Source organism: Dendrobates tinctorius, unplaced genomic scaffold (assembly GCF_039654945.1).
Source record: "Dendrobates tinctorius isolate UK_male_01 unplaced genomic scaffold, ASM3965494v1 ptg000035l, whole genome shotgun sequence".
In the NCBI taxonomy this organism is placed as follows: Eukaryota; Metazoa; Chordata; class Amphibia; order Anura; family Dendrobatidae; genus Dendrobates; species Dendrobates tinctorius.
The window spans coordinates 70,981,683-71,003,496 of record NW_027361703.1 but is presented as its reverse complement, the minus strand read 5'-3'; the positions used below and the strand labels follow the sequence as shown (position 1 = coordinate 71,003,496).

At 45.0% G+C, this 21,814-nt stretch overlaps 1 protein-coding gene across 3 annotated transcripts in view; it reads right to left on the bottom strand.

Moving 5' to 3' along the window:
* Positions 1-21,814, bottom strand: part of RELN (reelin) — a 1,162,997-nt gene that overhangs the window by 44,625 nt on the left and 1,096,558 nt on the right. For 2 of the 3 annotated variants that reach the window (XM_073573631.1, XM_073573629.1), the window contains exons 53-57: positions 7,959-8,136; positions 7,098-7,273; positions 6,843-6,946; positions 5,896-6,138; positions 4,980-5,155 (exon numbers count right to left, since the gene is read on the bottom strand). In XM_073573631.1, the coding sequence (XP_073429732.1) occupies positions 4,980-5,155; positions 5,896-6,138; positions 6,843-6,946; positions 7,098-7,273; positions 7,959-8,136 (877 nt within the window). The remainder of the gene's footprint in view (positions 1-4,979; positions 5,156-5,895; positions 6,139-6,842; positions 6,947-7,097; positions 7,274-7,958; positions 8,137-21,814) is intronic. The other variant, XM_073573630.1, reaches the window with a different exon arrangement.

Sequence of the window (21,814 nt, the reverse complement as noted above, 5' to 3'; positions counted from 1 at the left end):
TGAATCTCCTATTTTTACATTTTTCCAGACAAAAGCCATTATCCCATAATCAGAGGTAGGTGATGAATGCCAGCTTGTAAGGGGTTAGATTGCTTGAGTTCCCACTGACCGACAAAATAGGGGACTCCAGTCCCTCATACCTTTACAATGGATAGAAGAAACTTGAATGCGGTGGTGGTCAGGCATGCACCCTACTGATGATTCAATGAATATGGCTCTGAGAGAATTAGACAACTAATCCCAATGTTCATTCCTCTAGCAATCTAACATTTATCACTTTTCAAGTGGATAAGCAATCAATGTTTATGGCTGGAATAGCCCCTTAACCCCTTAGCGACAGAGCCAGTTTGCAGCTTAATGACCAGGCCAATTTTTACAATTCTGACCACTGTCCCTTTATGAGGTTATAACTCTGGAACGCTTTAATGGATCCCGCTGATTCTAAGACTGTTTTTTCGTGACATATTGTACTTCATATTAATGGTAAAATTTCTTCGATAAGTCTTGTGTTTATTTATGAAAAAAATGGAAATATGGCGAAAATTTTGAAAATTTTGCAATTTTAAAACTTTAAATTTTTATGCCCTCAAATCAGAGAGATGTGTCACACAAATTTCTTAATAAATAACATTTCCCACATGTCTACTTTACATCAGCACAATTTTGGAAGCAAAATTTTTTTTTGTTAGGAAGTTATAAGGGTTAAAATTTGACCAGCGATTTCTCATTTTTACAACAAAATTTACAAAACCATTTTTTTTAGGGACCACATCATATTTAAAGTCATTTTGAGGGGTGTACATGACAGAAAATACCCAAAAGTGGCATCATTCTAAACACTAGACCCCTCATGGTGCTCAAAACCACATTCAAGAAGTTTATTAACCCTTTAAGTGCTTCACAGGAACTAAAGCAATGTGGAAGGAAAAAATTAATATTTAACTTTTTTTTGAAAAAAATTTACTTCAGAACCAATTTTTTTTATTTTCACAAGTGTTAAAAGAGAAAATCAACCACAAAATTTGTTGTACAATTTCTCCTGAATACGCCGATACCCTATATGTGGGGGTAAACCACTATTTCAGCACACGGCAGAGCTCGCAAGGGATGGAGCGCCGTTTGACTTTTTCAACGCAGAATTGGCTGGAATTGAGATCGGATGCCATGTTGCGTTCGGAGAGCCCTTAATGTGCCTAAACAGTGGAAACCTCCAACAAGTGACCCCATTTTGGAAACTAGACCCATTAAGGAACTTATCTAGATGTGTGGTGAGCACTTTGAACCCCCAAGGGCTTCACAGAAGTTTATAACGTAGAGCCGTGAAAATAAGAAATCTATTTTTTTCCACAAAGATTATCTTTTCGCCCCCAAATTTTTATTTTTTACAAGAGTAACAGGAGAAATCATACCCGCACAGTTGTTATGCGATTTGTCCTGAGTACGCCGATACCCCATATGTGGGGGGGAACCACTGTTTGGGCGCATGGGAGAGCTCGGAAGGGAAGGAGTGCCATTTTGGAATGCAGACTTTGCTGGAATGGTCTGCGGGCATCATGTTGCGCTTGCAGAGCCCCTGATGGGCCTAAACAGTGACCCCATTTTGGAAATTAGACCCCCTAATGAACTTATCTAGATGTGTGGTGAGCACTTTGAACCCCCAAGCGCTTCACAAAAGTTTATAAACGCAGAGCCGTGAAAATAAAAAGTCTTTTTTTATTTCCACAAAAGTGATTTTTTAGACCCCAATTTTTAGACCCCCAAAGTTGGCAAATAGTGGAAACCCCTCAATTCTTGCTCCAACCCTAACCCCAACACACCCCTAACCCTAATCCCAACCCTAACCCTAATCCCAACCCTAATCCCTAATCCTAATTCTAACCCTAATTCTAGTTCACCCTAACCCTAATTCTAACCCTAGTCGTGACCCGAGCCCTAACCCTAGCCCTAGCACAACCCTAACCCTAGCCCTAACCCTAGCCCAACCATAACCCTAGCCCAACCCTAACCCTAGCCCATCCCTAACCCTAGCCAAACCCTAACCCTAGCCCAACCCTAACCCTAACCCTAACCCTACCCTAACCCTACCCTAACCCTAGCCCTAACCCTAATGGAAAACTGAAAAAAAAAATATTTTCTTTATTTCATTATATTGGCCTATATAAGGGAGTGATAAACGGGGGGGTTATGTACTATTTTTTTTATTTTGATCACTATGATCGTTTATCATAGTGATCAAAATAATGAATGGAATCTGCCAGCCGGAGCCGGCAGATTCCCGGCGGGCGCACTGCGCATGCGCCCGCCATTTTCAAGATGGCGGCGCCCATCGGAGGATGCCGGCGGGACGTGGGACCACTGGGAGGGGACGGAGGGCCACGGAGAGGTACCGGGGGGGGATCGGGGACCCTATTTCTCTCTCCTCTGATGTGCGATCACATCAGAGGAGAGAGAAATTAAATGTAAAATTGCGGCTTTTTTTTTTTGCGATCGCCGTTATAGGGTTAATAACGGCGATCGCAAAAGCGGGGGTCGGTAAAAACCGACCGATTCATGTTCTCTGGTGTCTCGGCTACCCCTGGCAGCCGAGACCCCGGAGAAAATCCGACACTGGGGGGCGCTATTCACTTAAATCACAGCGCCGTGAATTAACTGCGCTGTGGTTTTAGTACCCTTAATTACCGCCGTTAAAAGGCGTATCGGCGGTCGTTAAGGGGTTAAATATGCTTTAATATGACTATGCTAAGATCAAAAAGTGACCAGTAGCTTTGTGGGCATTAATCCTTTTGCACATCCACATTCACAGTTCATGTCAAGTGTTTATGAAAATCAAAGTGTTTCAATATGATAGAACAGTAAAATGATTTTATATGAAATTATACTTTATAGAAATATAAACTGGAAAACTGTGCATTTATAAACTATAACGATTGTGTCCTCCTTTGATTACTTCAGTCACTATTCCTTCAAATTGTTCCTTCAAAATGTATATAATAGTGACCCTCTATTATTATATTTGACACTGTACTTTAAGTTTCCCTTTAGGGGAATACAGTATTTCATATGAACTCGTCTTCTAAGCTTCTGCTACTTCAAAGAGAATTCTAGACTGTAACTAATATGGCTTTCTAAGGTGAATGTTCATTTTTAAACCCCATTTTCTTTAACATCGTACTGTACTGATTACCATAATATATTGTACATATACAGTCATATGTAAAAGTTTGGGCACCCCTATTAATGTTAACCTTTTTTCTTTATAGCAATTTTGGTTTTTGCAACAGGTATTTCAGTTTCATATATCTAATAACTGATGGACTCAGTTATATTTCTGGATTCAAATGAGGTTTATTGTACTAACAGAAAATGTGCAATCTGCATTTAAACAAAATTTGACCGGTGCAAAAGTATGGGCACCCTTATCATTTTCTTGATTTGAACACTCCTAACTACTTTTTACTGACTTCCTGAAGCACTAAATTGGTTTTGTAACCTCATTGAGCTTTGAACTTCATAGCCAGGTGTATCAAATCATGAGAAAAGGTATTTAAAGTGGCCACTTGCAAGTAGTTCTCCTATTTGATTCTCCTATGAAGAGTGGCATCATGGGCTCCTCAAAACAACTCTCAAATGATCTGAAAACAAAGATTATTCAACATAGCTTTTCAGGGGAAGGATACAAAAAGTTGTCTCAGAGATTTAACCTGTCAGTTTCCACTGTGAGGAACATAGTAAGGAAATGGAAGAACACAGGTACAGTTCCTGTTAAGCCCAGAAGTGGCAGGCCAAGAAAAATATCAGAAAGGCAGAGAAGAAGAATGCTGAGAACAGTCAAGGACAATCCACAGACCACCTCCAAAGACCTGCAGCATCATCTTGCTGCAGATGGTGTATCGGTGCTGCAGGATGGTGCATCGGTCAACAATACAGCGCACTTTACACAAGGAGAAGCTGTATGGGAGAGTGATGCGAAAGAAGCCGTTTCTGCAAGCACGCCACAAACAGAGTCACCTGAGGTATGCAAAAGCACATTTGGACAAGCCAGTAACATTTTGGAAGAAGGTCCTGTGGACTGATGAAACAAAGATTGAGTTGTTTGGTCATACAAAAAGGCATTATGCATGCGCTGTATTGTTGACCGATGCACAGTGACATCATCTGCAGCAAGATGATGCTGCAGGTCTTTGGAGGTGGTCTGTGGATTGTCCTTGACTGTTCTCAGCATTCTTCTTCTCTGCCTTTCTGATATTTTTCTTGGCCTGCCACTTCTGGGCTTAACAAGAACTGTACCTGTGTTCTTCCATTTCCTTACTATGTTCCTCACAGTGGAAACTGACAGGTTAAATCTCTGAGACAACTTTTTGTATCCTTCCCCTGAAAAGCTATGTTGAATAATCTTTGTTTTCAGATCATTTGAGAGTTGTTTTGAGGAGCCCATGATGCCACTCTTCATAGGAGAATCAAATAGGAGAACTACTTGCAAGTGGCCACTTTAAATACCTTTTCTCATGATTTGATACACCTGGCTATGAAGTTCAAAGCTCAATGAGGTTACAAAACCAATTTAGTGCTTCAGGAAGTCAGTAAAAAGTAGTTAGGAGTGTTCAAATCAAGAAAATGATAAGGGTGCCCATACTTTTGCACCGGTCAAATTTTGTTTAAATGCAGATTGCACATTTTCTGTTAGTACAATAAACCTCATTTGAATCCAGAAATATAACTGAGTCCATCAGTTATTAGATATATGAAACTGAAATAGCTGTTGCCAAAACCAAAATTGTTATAAAGAAAAAAGGTTAACATTAATAGGGGTGCCCAAACTTTTACATATGACTGTATCAATTCTTCTGATAAAGAGTTCCAGATTATATACATACTCTAGCCATAGAGTAAAACAATAAAACTAATCGGGACAGAATGTTGGCCCTTAACGAAGATTAAAAAGATGGGTACATATACATATGGAGGAATAGAAATCTTACCTTGAACTGCATCATGTAGCCAGGTTGTATAATGAGTTCCCTGGAGGACAATATATTGTGTGTTTTGTCCTTCTTTTTGTTTGGCCAATACAGATGAAATGATGGGTTGCCACAAAAACCAGCTGTTCTTACAGCATTGGGGTAGAAACTCCAATGTTCATCATGGGACGTACCTTCTAGTAGGAGAACAAGTATTAATGATTTTTAAATATCACAGGTAGTTTTACACTAACCTGAAAATATACTAATAAAACAATCACAGTTTATAACATCAGATAAAATCTGTACTATTTTCCATGTACAATAATAAATATTAGCAATACACTCAAAAAGTGAAGAATGGTGACTAATGGTATAAAAAAAGCAGTAGAATTTTTTGTTTCTTTGAAAAGTCCAGCACGCCATTAAAATCCAACCTTTTATTGAGATACAATAAATTTCCATCTTAGGTGGTCTGGGTATTACTGATCTTCGTGGACTAACTATGAATTGAGTGCTAAACGTGGATAGAATTTTCTACTTCCAGTAATTTTTAAAGGGTTTGTCCAGCCGTTGGGTACAAGTATTCAGTCACTTTATGTGACTGCAGACTTGTGAATACTAACACCATGCAGGATTCTCCGTTGCTGGAGACAGGAGTAGGCGGGCGCATGTCAGCAAGTATGTGATTTGCATACATGCAGTCATGTGCCAACTAGACGTGAGCGGCCTCACTCAATACAAGTGTATTAAGGAAGCCTGGACACATCTAGTTGAAATGTGGTCGGAAGTATGCAAATTGCATACCACACGCTCATGGTGCGGGCACAGGAGAATTCTCATAGCATGCACTACGAGGATTCACAAGTCAGCAGTCACATAGAGTAGACTTGTGCCCTAAGGCTGAACAACCCCTTGAACATAGTTATAAACACACCATCATCAAATGTGTCAACAAGCTGACTCGGGTTGATTTCAGCTCCTCCAATTAATATGTTATCAAGGGCCCATTGAGATCGATCCGGACTTGGGACCACATATCCATTGCTGATCGTAAAGGGCTGCCACCATCGCAAGCGAGTTGTGTTGGTTTGGGCATGATCTGGAATAAGTATATAATCATAGCGAACTGCCAGGTATTTTTGGTAATCCAGCTCATGAAGCAGTGTCCAAGAGATCCCTACAAAGAGATAAAATATACCTATAATTGTTTTGTTTTTAATTAAAATGCACCTTAGCCAAAATGTTTTAATGCGAAATACATTTACATATACATATACATCTATACATGGATTACTAGGATATATAAGTAATGCTGTTTTCGATTAACGTAATAAAAGATAACCTCATTCAGGACACTATATGAGATTTCGTTTGTTTGTCTGCTCAACTTATTAAAAAAATACTAAGGCTTAAAAAAATGAGAGGCTGCTTCAACTGTGATAAGTGTCTTAGGACACGATGTTCCTGTTCCTCTCCATTGCCATGCAGTATTCAAAAGAGAAGTTACATCTGAGCATGGAAACTCATTCAAAGGAAGGTCATGTTACTGTACTGGTTAATTTACTAGATATTTCACATATTTGAAATACACAGCATCGTTTTATGTTGTATATTTTTTGAGTTGCAAAATTAATTCAAAGGGTTTTGTTTTAAATTTCATATTTGCAGTCAGGAAATATTTTGACCTCCAGATTTTTTCTGAGCTGGATGGACTTGTGACTTTTTAAAAAATGTACTTTGTTACTGCAACCAGAGATCAGAAATATTTTATCTGGAAATTGGCCCCCCCAAAAAATCGTACATAAGAATTAATTAAATTCTGCTAACTTATTGAATATTATTAGATGCCAACATACTTTCATTTAGTCAGTAAAAACCTACCTCCATCAGTTGAATAATCTAACAGAACGCCTTCTTTCCTACATGTTGGTTTATGGCAAGATGTTATATTTTCACTGCCAATTCTTGCCCAATATTGAACAAACCTAGAAGAATAATATTTATTTAATGTATCAGTCAGTGATATAATTATATGTGAATGTATTTATCATCTTCTGCGAATGATAAAATTGTCATTATGGGTATAGGATTATTTGGAGTCAGTACATAATAGCATTCAATTTTACTGAGTCTTACTTTGCTCCCCTTAAATCTAGATCCTGGGTGACTGTTTGCCGAATGGCAGATGACCAAAAATAAAGGGCGGTGTCCTCAGCTAGGATTCCACAATCAGTGCATGTTTTTCCTCCCTCCATAGACAGCCAAGAATCAGGTTTGAGTTCATCACTGTCAAAGCGCTCCTTCAGAAATGTCTGTAAAGCAGGGCATTCATTTTACAAAGGACAGATTAACAAATATGAGGCAAAGAATTATTTAACCTATGGCAATAAGCGAATTACCATAAATGGAATTGTCAAACAATTGTCATTCATTATTTCCTAATATCCCATGTTATCTATAGTTTTAAATATTTCCCAGATATTGAAGTTTTCACACAGACCACTCTTCCTCACAATAGTCCGACATCCCCAGTTTCATAAAGATCAGTGTCAGTAGCTATCCCCTAATAAAAACAGGAGTCAGATAACACAGGATCCCCTGCAGAGGTGACAGAGCATTGCTCTAAAGAAGTCAATCAATTATCTACAGTTTCTGATATGGGTGCCTTGAAGCATGTCTCTAAATGTTGATAAGAGATCAGAAGCTAAGCTGCCTCCATGATCATCCACTAATTTGTACGTTAGTACTCGTTTTCTTCATCTTTTACGGACCATTGGCCACACCAATATTTTGCCCTGAATTGCACAGTTCACTTTTTTAATAAATCTTGTGCATTTACAAATTCTTCTAATCAAACACCTTAAATGTTATTTAAAAAATGTCTAAAATAAACAAAAAACTTGGCATGTCATGTACTTTATTTTTTTTACACTTTGCACAAGATTTTTGGTGACCTTTTTACTAGTATGTCTCCACTAATAAATGTATGGCGCTCACCTTTATGGGATGGGACAGATAACAGTTTGGCCCAGAGTATCCTGGATCACAAATGCATTGCTCCTTCAAGCAATCCCCATGACCATTACAGTTGTCCAAGCAGCCAGGTCCAATGTATAAATTATCAATTCCCCACTGCATATCTGAATACTTCTGGTAAAATCGAAACCTGACAGGACTATAATGAAAAGTAGTGTTAAAACAAGGCAACAGAAGAAATTGCAATACTTCAGTAAATGGCAGAGTTTTAGGTGCTGAAGAGGAAAGTCAATGCCAATAAGTCACTCAGCCTTATTCAAGCCATTTAAATACATGACTATTACTACAAATCAAAACTGTCATTGACACACCTATAGTAGCAGCCTAGCAAATTATTTTTGCACATACAGTACTTTCTTATCACGAGTCATTTCCATCCATACAGTTTGAGCCCATTATGATAGGCAGCTGTGTCATGCAATTGTGAATCTGACTACCAGTCCAGTACATGCTCTCTTAAAATAGTAGGTCTCGGTTCCTGATGTATCACTGATGCCATTACATAGGACTCAAGTCCTATGAGCACCATACAGTAGTGTTATGACTCTGGGTGCTTGGCAAAGCTTAGAGGCAATAATGGGAAATGTGATCTGCATTTGGAGTGCCATATTAGAGGAGAATAAAGAGTCAAGAAGGCACAGAACCCAAAACTGGAACATGAAATAAAACAGACAAAACCTAAGAAAAGAAAAACAAAACAAAATGAGCATATCTCATACAGCAAGAACATATGAAAATAGTAATAGTGCATGTAAAAAACAGGGTATTTAGTCAATGCTATTTTGATCAAAAAAGCATAAGAGCAATCCATAAAAGTATATGGCTTTTCTGCTTGTTTGATCAAAATAGCATTGACTCAGTACCCTAAGTTATTTACATGTACTTTTACTATTTTCATATTTACTTGCTGTAGGGGATATGCTCATTTTGTTGTTTTTTCTTGAGTTTTATAGGTTAAATGGCCACAGTATGAATGAGCTTTTACATTTTGCATGTATACCAACTGTGGTGTAGTGACCACTGTGTCCGCTAGGGGGCGCTGTGTGGGTGTCCCAGGATGGTTGGATGGCCATGTCCAGAGTGGTAACAGGAGCAGGGTCCTAAATTACCGTTATGTATCCCAAGGTGGGTGGTCATGGGATGAAGGCTTGATTATGTGCTGATCAGCAGAGTTGATCTTTTGTTCCAATGTGTTAGGGAGAAGCCTTCAGGTGATTGATGAGACGGGTGGGATCAATCACCTACAAACCCACCTAGGGGCGGGTGTTTAAAGCGCCATAGTAAAGTATATGTATGAGTGGTTGAAGGACCTATGATGAGGTCAAAGCCATGTGATCTGGTGGGCGTGGCTACGGACCATATAAGGTGGCCAGGGTAGGTCACATGAGTGAACGCTTGGACCCGGTTGGTCCGTATGGAAGGTCTTGTCTGGCTGATGTGAGGCCGACTGAGGAAGATGTGTCTGTCTTCCTGAGTGCATGTGGAGACGTGTGTCTGATAGTTCCTTGGAGGGAATGAACGTCTGCACTGAGAAGCAGCTATGAGAAGGTAACCCAAACAGGGGATATAACTGTGAGGCTAGATAGCCTGTGTACCGGACATAGCAAAGCCTGTGTGACCACAGGGATAACAGAGCGGAGCTCTGTCATGGACGTTATGCTGATCTGATATGAACTTTCTGTTGCTGTTGATGGTTTATATATCCAAATGGTAATCAAATCACTCAACTTCTGAACTGATTCACCCTGCATGTATTCACTCCATTCACTGTTAGCAAGCAGCCTGAATGGTAAAACTCCCCACCTCTGCTGGCTGTCATTTCTGCTGCAATATATCCAAATGGTACAACTCCATACTTAAGCTTGCTGTCTGTCTTCTGCTGCTTTACCATTTTGCTAAATATTTTATTGTGTCTGCAAAAGCTTTGATATAATTCATTTTTTACACTGTATTTAATACTTACTGCTTTATATCCATGACTGGGGCCTCTCTAGATCTTATCAGGTGGAAGGTGCTATAGCAAATTGATGCAGCCTGGTCTCGTGCCTTTGATCATGTAACCATCCCCTGGTGTGCTGGCCCCAGCTGCCAAATTATCCCAAACCAGCTCCCACAATCCCTCTCTCCTGACCCTGTAGTGTGGCCTATATATGTAGTAGTTCCTAAGGGGAAGCACGCAGTGTGGGGTGCACGCAGGTATCCCTTAAGCAAAGCATCACAGAAGTTAAGCATCAAGCAAACGACAGTTATCCATGACAGTTAATCAGGGCAGGAATCAGGAAACCCACACTTTGCATTCCCTTTTACCCATGTGCTTTATTTCTATTCTCCTTTGCTCCTTTGCCATCCACATTCACCACCCCATCCCCCCCCATCAAGACTCATACACATCAGTCCCTCTATACTTCCCTCTCCCATGTATAGCTCCCATGCACTTCTCACCTTCCTGAGAAACCTCAGCCCATCTTGCCCAAACACATCGCAGAAAAAAAACTACTTGCAATTCCAACAACTATCTGCTCTATCTTCCAACTCCTACTGATTGCAGGGGACATCTTCCCCAATCCTGGTCCACCATCCCCCAATCTCAACCCCCACCCTACCTCATATCAAAACCATAATAATCTTATTAAGATTACTTGCACTCCCTCATCTTCAGCTTTTAATTGTGCACTTTGGAATCCACGGTCTGTTTGTAACAAGCTTCCTTTCCTGCACAACTACTTTCTGAACAACTCTCTTAATCTGTTGGCCCTCACTGAAACCTGGATTCAGGATTCTGACACTGTCTCTCCTGCTGCCATTTCCTATGGTGGCTTATAATTCTCTCATTCCCCGAGACCCACAAACAGACATGGTGGTGGAGTCGGCATACTCCTGTCCCCACAATGCACTTTCCAGGTCATCTCCCCAGTTCCATCACTCTCATTCCCTTCTTTTGAGGTCAACACCATCAGGCTCTTCCATCCCCTCTCCCTCAGAGTAGCGGTCATATACCGGCCCCCAGGCTCACCCACCCACTTCCTTGACCACTTTTCTGCCTGGCTGCCACACTTCATGTCCTCAGAACTACCAACTCTTATCCTGGGAGACTTCAACATCCCCATTAACAGCCCTACTTCCATATTTGCATCCCAGCTTCTATCACTAACCACCTCTAGGCCTCTCGCAGCTCTCAGCCTCTGAGACACACAAGGATGGTAACACCCTTGATCTGGTCTTTGTCCGGCTCTGTACAATCTCCCACCTAAATAACTCACCGCTTCCACTCTCTGACCACAACATACTCTCCTTCATGCTCACAAATCCTCGCCCATCCCAGCTCACTCCTACCTACCACACAATCAGAAATCTACAAGCTATTAACCCTCAGACACTTTCAGACTCCCTACACTCATCACTGTCCCCAATCTCCTCTTTTTCCTGTCCTGATCTGACTGTTCATCACTACAACGACACTCTTAGAAGCACCCTTGACCTAGTAGCTCCCCTCACCCTCAGAACCTCCAAGCACAGAATAAAACAGCCCTGGCTCACACCGCAAACTCAACTTCTCCAGCGATGCTCTAGCAGTGCTGAACGCCTATGGAGAAAAACCCACACACCAGAAGACTTCATCCACTTCAAATTCATGTTAAGAAACTATAACGCTGCCCTTCACCTCGCCAAACAGACCTACTTCACCACCCTGATCTCCGTCACTAGCCAACAACCCCAAGAAACTCTTTGACACCTTCCACTCCCTCCTCAGGCCAAAAGCACAAGCCCCTATCACAGACATTTGTGCTGATGACCTGGCCTCCCACTTTACAGAAAAAATTGATAATATCCGTCAGGAAATCTGCTCCCAACCACCAAGTGCTGTGACTCCCATTCCTTCCTGAATCTCCCCTGGCTCACTTTCCACATTTGATCCCATCACAGAAGAAGAAGTCTCCAGACTCCTCTCTTCCTCTCGTCCGACCACATGCACTACAGACCCCATTCCCTCACATCTCCTCCAGTCTCTCCAGTCGTCACAACTCACCTAACTGCAATCTTTAATCTCTCCCTCTCCTCGGGCATTTTCCCATTCTCCTTCAAACATGCCATCGTTACTCCATTACTAAAGAAACCCACTCTCGACCCATCCTGCACAAACTACAGACCAGTCTCCAATCTCCCCTTCGTCTCTAAACTTTTGGAGCGCCTAGCTTACTTCCGCCTTACCCGTTACCTCTCCACTCACTCCCTTCTAGACCCTTCACAGTCTGGCTTCCGCCCCCTACATTCGACTGAAACTGCACTCATCAAAGTGACCAATGACCTTCTGACAGCAAAACGTAATGGTGACCACTCTCTGCTCATTCTTCTTGACCTATTTGTAGTTTTTGACACTGTTGACCACCATCTCCTACTCTCTAGGCTCCAGTCACTAGGCATTAAGGACACTGCTCTCTCCTGGTTCTCTTCCTATCTTTCTGACCGCTCCTTCAGTGCTTTGTTCTCTGGCTCCACGTCATCTCCTCTTCCTCTCGCTGTCGGGGTACCTCAGGGCTCAGTCCTTGGCCCCCTTCTCTTCTCTCTCTACATGGCCCCAATTGGACAGACTATCAGCAGATTTGACTTTCAGTACCATCTTTATGCTGATGACACACAACTATATACGTCATTCCCCGAAATTAGCCACACTGTACTACAGAACGCCAGTAACTGTCTGTCCGCAGTCTCCAACATCATGTCTGCTCTCTATCTGAAACTCAACCTCTCCAAAACTGAACTTCTTCTGCTCCCGCCGTCTACTAACCTCCCTAAATCTGACATTTCCCTCTCCGTGAGTGGCACTATAATAATACCCCGGCAGCAGGCGCGCTGTCTGGGTGTTATGTTTGACACCAATCTCTCCTTCACATCCCATATACAATCTCTTGCCCGCTCTTGCCGCTTACACCTAAAGAACATCTCTAGGATCCGCCCTTTTCTCACCATGGAAACAACAAAAATCCTCACAGTAGCACTGATCCACTCCTGCCTGGATTACTGCAACGCTCTATTAATTGACCTCCCCATTACTTGACTATACTCTCTACAGTCTATACTTAATGCAGCAGCCAGGGTCATCTATCTGGCTAATCGGTACTCGGACGCGTCTGCTCTTTGCCAGTCCTTACATTGGCTGCCAATTCATTATAGGATCCAATTCAAAGTACTTGTTCTCACCCACAAAGCTCTCCACAGTGCAACACCCCCCTACATCCCCTCCCTCATTTCTGTCTATCGGCCTAACCGACCGCTGCCCTCTGCAAACAACTTTCGACTAACCTCTGCACTAATCCGTACCTCCCACTCCCAACTCCAAGACTTCTCCTGAGCTGCACCAATCCTCTGGAATGCTCTACCCCAAGAAATTAGGACTATCCACAATTTGCATAGTTTTAGGCGCTGCCTCAAAACACATTTGTTCAGAGCGGCCTATCACGTTCACTAATCAAAATCATTCTATGTGTAAGTGTGCATGAGTAGCCCATTCACTATCTCCATCCATCCCTCACTCCCTCAAGATGGCTGGACCATTATTGTAAATACACCATTGTAAATACACACCTGTACTTTGTATCTCCCCCACCTCATTGTAGATTGTAAGCTCTCATGAGCAGGGTCGTCTTATTTTGCTTTAATTATTGTATTGTTAACGTTGCTACTTATGACTTGTGTTTTGAAACTGTTAAACTGTAAAGGGCTGCAGAATATGTTGGCGCTATATAAATAAAGATTATTATTTATGCTGCATAATAAACCGAATGGACTGAGTTATGTTGAGAAACCTGTGCCGGACCTGATTTATCGGCTGCCTAGCGAGTATCCCCTACCTGAATAACAAGCGCTACCTTACAATTGGTGAGAATGCAAAGGGCATTGTTGTAGCCTTGTTGCTAGGGGCAACGGACGAGGTCTGCAAAACTCGGTTGCTAAGGGCAACATATTCCAAAAGCACATGTTGCAGTGCTGGCAACGCTGAGCCAGGAGGGTGGACGGTCTTGAAAACCGTGTGATATGCTGACTGGGGTCAGTGGAAGAGATTGATAGGACACCTCTGCGGTAGAGGGGTCCGAGAACCTGCGTGGCCGGCAGGTGACGGTCGTGAAAACCATGTGGTATGCTGACCGGGGTCAGAGAAAAGAGACTCTGGATAAATTGTGGATACCTCTGAGGAGAAGAGGCGTCCGTGAACCTGTGGGGCCGATATCAGCAGGCAACAGACAGGAATCTGTGTTGTACTGACCAGGGACAGTGAGAAAGACTGTGTACCTGGAGGGTTCAGTGTGCAAGGTCCTCCAGGGTCAGTGTTGGGAGGTTCTGGGAGAAGAATTGGATCCCTGGAGCACGTGCTGTGACCTTGGACCTGGTGAGGCGTGAGTGTTGGACAGTCTCAGGCGGAGACGGATGTACTGAACAGCACCCGCTGAGCCCCTGGACCTGGTGAGGCCGGTGTTGGGAAACCCTGGGAGGAGGGTTGGCTCCCTGAATAGCACCCGGTGCACCCTGTGTGTTGGACATCCTGAATAGCACACAGACAGGACACGTGAGTTTTGTGTGGTTTTTTTCTTTTCCCTCTCAAGTCAGCTTGCGGTGGCTCAGTGGGGTCAAGAAGGTGACAAGCGGCTTGCTGTAACTCGGCGGGGTTACGAAGGTGACAAGCGGCTTGCTGTAACTCGGTGGGGTTACAAAGGTGACAAGTGACTTGCTGTAATTCGGCAGGGTTGCGAAGGTAACACCAGCAGCTGTGCGTGTGCGGCAGCCGGAGGTGTCGGAGATCGGTGACAGCAGGAGCTGTGTGGGTGCCAGCAAGAACTTGTGTGGTATCGTACTTAAAGGGCCAGTACAGGCCCAAGAGACAAACTGTTTTGTGTGAACTGTGGTCTCAGGAGACCTGTAGAAAGGACATGGGGAAATCCCGAAAGTGGGCGGTGACCCAAATCGGGGTGGTCCAGAAAAGGGCCGTTTTTCCAGAAGGGGCAGCACTGGTTACCTCAGTGGACATGTCTGGGGAACGGCAGTGTGAGTGTATGACTTTTTCAGAATGTGGGACATTCTTTCCGGATAACGACGGGCCACAGATGTGTACCGTGATGTTGCACCGGGAAGGAGTCTCTGGATGGTTGGACTTAAAGAGTCAGGTGACTCTGACAGGAACTCCTCTCATTTTCTGCCTGACCAAGAAAAAGGAGCAGGTTCGCTGTAAGCATGGGGTCACTGTGAACTATGCAGTAGACAGAGTAATGTTTGAGGGGTCCAACAGCATTGAGTGCCAACATGGAGGTATACCTCCAGACTTAGTGTATGCCTTTGAGAGGGGCCAGGACTTTGTTTTGTTTGATGATGTATGGCAGGATGATGGAGACGTTTCTAATGTTGGGCTAGCAGATATTGAGACGGTGACGCCTCCTAAAGTGGACAGGTCTGATGTAGAAGTGACCGGAAGAAGGGATACATCTGCCCAATGTCATGATCTCAGTGCGGGTTTGACTCGCACACGTGGGGTTAATGTTTGGAACCAGTGCTGATGACTGGCATTTCTGGGGTTAAAGGTTGTGATCCCGATGCAGGCTTACCTGCACACCTGGGGCTATGATTGTGGCCTCTCCCTGGTTCTGGGGGAGGCTTCTTATAGCCTCAGGATGCTCCCATCCCTGTCAGTTATACTCTTGCCCTTGGCACTTGTGTGGTGACCCCTGAGTGTGTTTGTGCTGTGTTCTGGTTACTTGATTCTCTGTGTATGACTCGGTCTGTTCTCTGGATATCGCTTTGGATTCTGCCTGGTACCTCCTATGTCTGTTTGGTTTTGATCTCTGCTTGGCCCTGATTATCCGCTCTGTCTCATCCCTGGTACTGTACTGTGATCCTGTGTATGACCTTTGGCTTTGTCTGACCTCCCGTCTGTTTATTCCTCCTGTACCTCGTTTAGCACTGCTTCTGTACTCAGGACACGCACACTGGCTCTATGAGCAAGTGTAGTGCGGTGTCTCTGACATTATAACTGACCCTTTCAGGTTTTTTTTGTTTTTTTGTTTTTTTTTCTGAAGAAAAAAAAAAAAAGGTGTGTGTTATCCTCATGGATCCCATACAAGCCTTGGCTGATCAGGTCAAGCACCTGACCCAAATGTTCCATAAGCTCAATGTGGAACAACGCACGATGGCCCATACCCAGCAACAGTTGGTGGTTACTGTGCAGGGGGCTGTCGATGCAGGGGCTTCTGGTTCTGGGGGTAGGGATGTGTCATTAGCGTCCCCCGAATCTCCGGTCAAATTACCAGACCTTTTCTCAGGGGATAAAAAGGAGTTCAGGTCTTTCAGAGAAGGATGCAAGCTTTTTTTTTCTCTAAGGCCCCGCTCCTCCGGGGATGAGTTCCAGAGGGTGGGGGTCATTATTTCCCTACTTCGGGGGGCTCCGCAAGCATGGGCTTTCTCTCTGTCTTCCTCTGCTCCTGAACGTATGTCAGTGAACGCATTCTTTGAGGCCCTCGGGCACATTTATGATGAACCTGACCGAGTGCGATTGGCAGAGGACATGGTGATGAGTGTCCGTCAGGGGAAACACACAGCTGAGTGGTTTTGTTCTGAGTTCCGCCGCTGGGCGGCAGAGGTCTCTTGGAGCAACGCTGCACTCCGAGGACTCTTTCGCAGAGGCTTGTCCGAGCGGCTGCAGGATGCCTTGGCGTTACATCCCCCACCTAACTCTCTCGAGGACGCCATGACCCAGGCCGTCCGGATGGACCGCAGGCTGCGGGCCAGAGGGGTGATGCAGGTGGATACTCCATTATTCCCCAGTGGAAAAGAGACTGCCCCTGAGCCCATGGATGTAGGCGCCCTCTCCCTGAAGGATACGGAGAGGAAACACCAGAAGGACAAGCAGTTATGCTTTTACTGCGGTAAAACGGGACATTGGAAAAGGGAGTGCCCGAATTGCCCGTCTTCAAACCCGGTCGGCGGGAAACGACTAGGTCTGGGTAGTCAACGGGGAGGCTGCTCAGACCCTCAGGTACCATTTTCCTCGTTTTCTAAAGTAGTACTGCCTGTGGAACTGTTTGTGGATGGTAGTTCTTTTTCCTCTACAGCCTTTGTGGACTGCGGATCATCTATTAATCTTATTGACTCCCAATTGGTCACACACTGCAAGATAGGGACAGTTAGGCTCAAGGTTCCGATCAAGGTGATGGCCATTGACTCATCTCCCCTCACTAAGGAGGGAATTCGCTTTATGTCTGATGTGTTTTCGCTCAGAGTGGGCGCTACTCATGTGGAAAACATAAGTTGTTTTGTGCTGGACAATCTACCTGCAGGGTTGGTGTTGGGCATGCCCTGGTTACAACACCATAACCCAGTTATTAACTGGAAAACGGGGGAGATTGTACAATGGGGGTTTAATGATTTTGAGTTATATGATAAAGCCGCACTGCTGGTTGAACCTGTTAAATCTGTGTCTGTATCATCTGTCGAGCTGGAAGGTATTCCGGAATGCCTGAAGGACTTCGAAGATGTATTCTCCGAAAGCGAGGCCGAGACGTTACCGCCACATAGACCCTTTGACTGCGCTATTGAGCTGGTCCCGGGGGCTAAATTACCCAAAGCCCGTCTGTTTAATTTGTCCGGTCCTGAGCGCTTGGCTATGAAGGAGTACATTACTGAAAGTCTGCGCAAAGGACACATACGTCCTTCAGTCTCACCTGTGGCGGCAGGTTTCTTTTTTGTAAAGAAAAAAGATGGCGGGTTACGTCCCTGTCTCGACTTCCGGGAGCTTAATCAAATTACTGTACGGAATACGTACCCCCTTCCGTTGATTCCCGATTTATGTAACCAACTATCAGGGGCAAAGTGGTTTTCTAAACTGGACCTTCGGGGGGCATATAATTTGATAAGGGTCCGAGAGGGGGATGAATGGAAAACCGCGTTCCTCACGACCGAGGGACTATTTGAAAATTTAGTCATGCCGTTTGGTCTTACCAACGCCCCTGCCATATTTCAGAATTTCATTAACGTGGTATTCTCGGATCTCATTGGTCGTTTTGTCGTTATCTACTTAGATGATATTTTGATATATTCCCCCGACAAGTATTCTCATTTGGAACATGTACGAACTGTGCTCCAAAGGCTGAGAGAAAATCATTTGTATGCCAAATTGGAAAAATGTGTATTCTGTGTACAAGAGTTGTCCTTTTTGGGGTTAATTGTATCCGGTGAGGGTTTTCGCATGGACCCCAAGAAGGTGCAGGCCATTGCGGATTGGGTGCAACCCCGAGATCTTAAGGGTCTTCAGCGCTTCTTGGGGTTCGCCAATTATTACCGCAAATTTATCCGGGGGTTTTCGCAAGTGGTCAAACCTCTCACGGATCTAACATGCAAAGGTGCGGATGTGAGAAATTGGTCCTCGCTCGCAAAAGCGGCCTTTGCGACGCTGAAAAAATGTTTTATGTCTGCTCCTGTGTTAGTGCAGCCAGATCCGTCCAAACCATTTGTCGTGGAAGTGGATGCCTCTGAGGTGGGGGTGGGGGCGGTGTTGTCCCAAGGGCCTGCCACTCTAACCAACCTCAGGCCATGTGCTTTCTTTTCCAAGAAGTTCTCTGCTGCGGAAAGAAATTACGACGTAGGCAATAGAGAGCTTCTTGCGGTCAAATTGGCGTTTGAAGAATGGAGGCACTTTTTGGAGGGGGCCAGTCACCCTGTTACGGTGATCACAGATCACAAAAATTTGTCGTACATTGAGTCTGCTAAAAGACTAACGCCCAGACAAGCCCGTTGGTCACTTTTTTTCCCGTTTTCAGTTTACAATTACATTTCGTCCAGGGTCTAAGAATGTCAAGGCTGACGCCTTATCATGCAGTTTTCAGCCGGTGTCGCCCCCTGAGCCACCGTCCTCCATTCTTCACCCTGGGGTTGTGATAGCAGAGGTCTCATCTGAATTGGAACGGGAGATTCAGGGGGCCCAGTCGCAGGCCTCGGCGGCCAAGCAGGAGGGGAAGTTGTTTGTCCCAGAGCAACTTCGCCTGAAACTCTTGCAGGAGTTCCATGAATCCAAGCTGAGTGCTCACCCTGGTATTTCAGCCACACGTCTGGCGGTGGCTAGGATCTTTTGGTGGCCTACCCTTGGTTCGTACATAAAAAAATTCATTGCTGGTTGTGGGGTCTGCGCTCGTTCTAAAAGCTCTCATAGCCGGCTGGCAGGGGAGCTGATACCCTTGGCAGTGCCCGAAAGGCCATGGACTCACTTATCCATGGATTTTGTTACCAATCTCCCTCCATCTAAGGGTAATACAGTGGTATGGGTAGTGGTGGACAGGTTTTCTAAGCAGGCTCATTTTGTACCCCTGTCCGCACTACCGTCAGCTGAGACGTTGTCCAGGTTGTTTGTGCAGCATGTGATCCGGTTGCATGGGGTACCCCTGAATGTGGTGTCTGATCGTGGTGTGCAGTTTGTGGCTAAGTTTTGGCGTGCTTTCTGCAAAAAATTAGGTATGTCCTTTTCGTCTGCATACCATCCTGAGAGCAATGGGCAGACGGAGCGCACTAACCAGTCCCTGGAACAGATCCTCAGGTGTCTAACCTCTGCTAGACAGAGTGACTGGTGCGATGCACTGCCGTTAGCTGAATTTGCCTTCAATAGTCGGGTGAGTCAATCCACTGGTAGGTCCCCTTTCTTGATTAACTATGGGTTCAGTCCTCATTTCGGTGAGTTTTCTCATCTGGATTCGGGGTGCCCCGGGGCTGAGGACTCTGTTCAGCGGTTAAAAAATACATGGGCAGAAGTCCAGCGGCGTATATCCAGGTCTCAAGGCAGGTATAAGTATTTCGCGGACAGGAAACGAACACCTGGTCCCATGTTTCGGGTGGGAGAGAAAGTTTGGCTCTCCACGCGAAACATTAAGTTAAAGATTCCGTCAGCCAAGTTAGGACCCAAATTCATTGGCCCGTACAAGATTGTGGAAAAAATCAATCCAGTGGCGTATAGGCTGTGCCTTCCACCCTCTTTCAAGATCCCTAATGTCTTCCACAAATCTCTACTGAAACCTTTTGAAGCAGTCCGGGGAGACTCCGAGTCTGCTGCTTCTCCTGTTTTGGTCGAGGGGCAGGTGGAGTACGAGGTTGGTCATATCGTAGATTCCAGGTTGGTACGGCGGTCGGTACAGTACCTGGTTCATTGGAAGGGGTATGGACCGGAGGACAGGTCCTGGGTACCGGCCCGGTTGATGCATGCTGATCGCCTGGTACGGGCTTTCCATGCTAAGTACCCGGGCAAGCCTGGGGGTCCAGAGGCCCCCCGTTGAGAGGGGGGTACTGTCATGATCTTAGTGCGGGTTTGACTCGCACACGTGGGGTTAATGTTTGGAACCAGTGCTGATGACTGGCATTTCTGGGGTTAAAGGTTGTGATCCCGATGCAGGCTTACCTGCACACCTGGGGCTATGATTGTGGCCTCTCCCTGGTTCTGGGGGAGGCTTCTTATAGCCTCAGGACGCTCCCATCCCTGTCAGTTATACTCTTGCCCTTGGCACTTGTGTGGTGACCCCTGAGTGTGTTTGTGCTGTGTTCTGGTTACTTGATTCTCTGTGTATGACTCGGTCTGTTCTCTGGATATCGCTTTGGATTCTGCCTGGTACCTCCTATGTCTGTTTGGTTTTGATCTCTGCTTGGCCCTGATTATCCACTCTGTCTCATCCCTGGTACTGTACTGTGATCCTGTGTATGACCTTTGGCTTTGTCTGACCTCCCGTCTGTTTATTCCTCCTGTACCTCGTTTAGCACTGCTTCTGTACTCAGGACACGCGCACTGGCTCTATGAGCAAGTGTAGTGCGGTGTCTCTGACACCCAACTTACGGACCTGATGTCTCGTGACATGACGGATGGTGGGCTGGGAGATGAGATGACTGGAAACACGGTCAGAGGGTAACTGGAGGGTTCACTCGACTGATGGGGCTGTCCCAGTGGTACCCGTTGAAAATATAATTAAAGAAGTAGTGGTGCGACACGTGATGGCCAAAAGGGAACAGGATCATGAGATACAGCTGATAAAAGAGACAGTGGAAGAACATGTCAAACGAGAGAGTCCTGAGACAAATGGCCGAGCACAGGGTCGAGGAGCTCGAGAAAGAAGTCTTGGAGCTCAAAGAAACTGTAAGAGGTCTTCTTTGGGAGAAGAGGTTGGACGACGACTTACAGCGGCCGAGCGCGAGTGATTGCAAGACGGAACTGACAGTACCCATCTTGGCAAAGGGTCTTGAAGAGGCTAAATCTCACGAAGATTTGGAGCCAGGAGCTGAAGAAGACAGTCACCCGGTCGGGACAACTGTAGTGAGGGAAGTGTCCGTTGTAATCCAGAGCCTTCTGTCCAGGAAGAAAGCAAGACCCCGACCTTCAAGTCTGTGACTGACGTACCCGAAGACATGCAAGAAGCCTGTGCTAAGGAAGGTGTGCATGAGGCTTTCAAGGAGGCGGTCAAGGCGTGTAAGGTGCACTGGGCATCTGAGACTCAGCAATTGGTGATAATATCAGCCAGGGAAGACACAGCAAAGCAGGTAGCTGTCCTGAAAAACATGCATCTGCAATGTCTTCATGTCAAACAGTTGTTCTGGCGGAGTAATATGAAAGCTGCTCGACGCCTAGAGATAGCAAGTAAAGTGATGAAACGGCTGGGCATGGGGGAAGATATAATTCCCGTACCCAAAGGTCTGATTGGGAGAATCATTGGAAGACTCGGGAAGGTAATGCAAGACCTTGTAAATATCTTCGGTGTGGCAAGGGTGAGAATCCCTCCAGATGATGAAGTCCAGGTATCAGCTGAAGA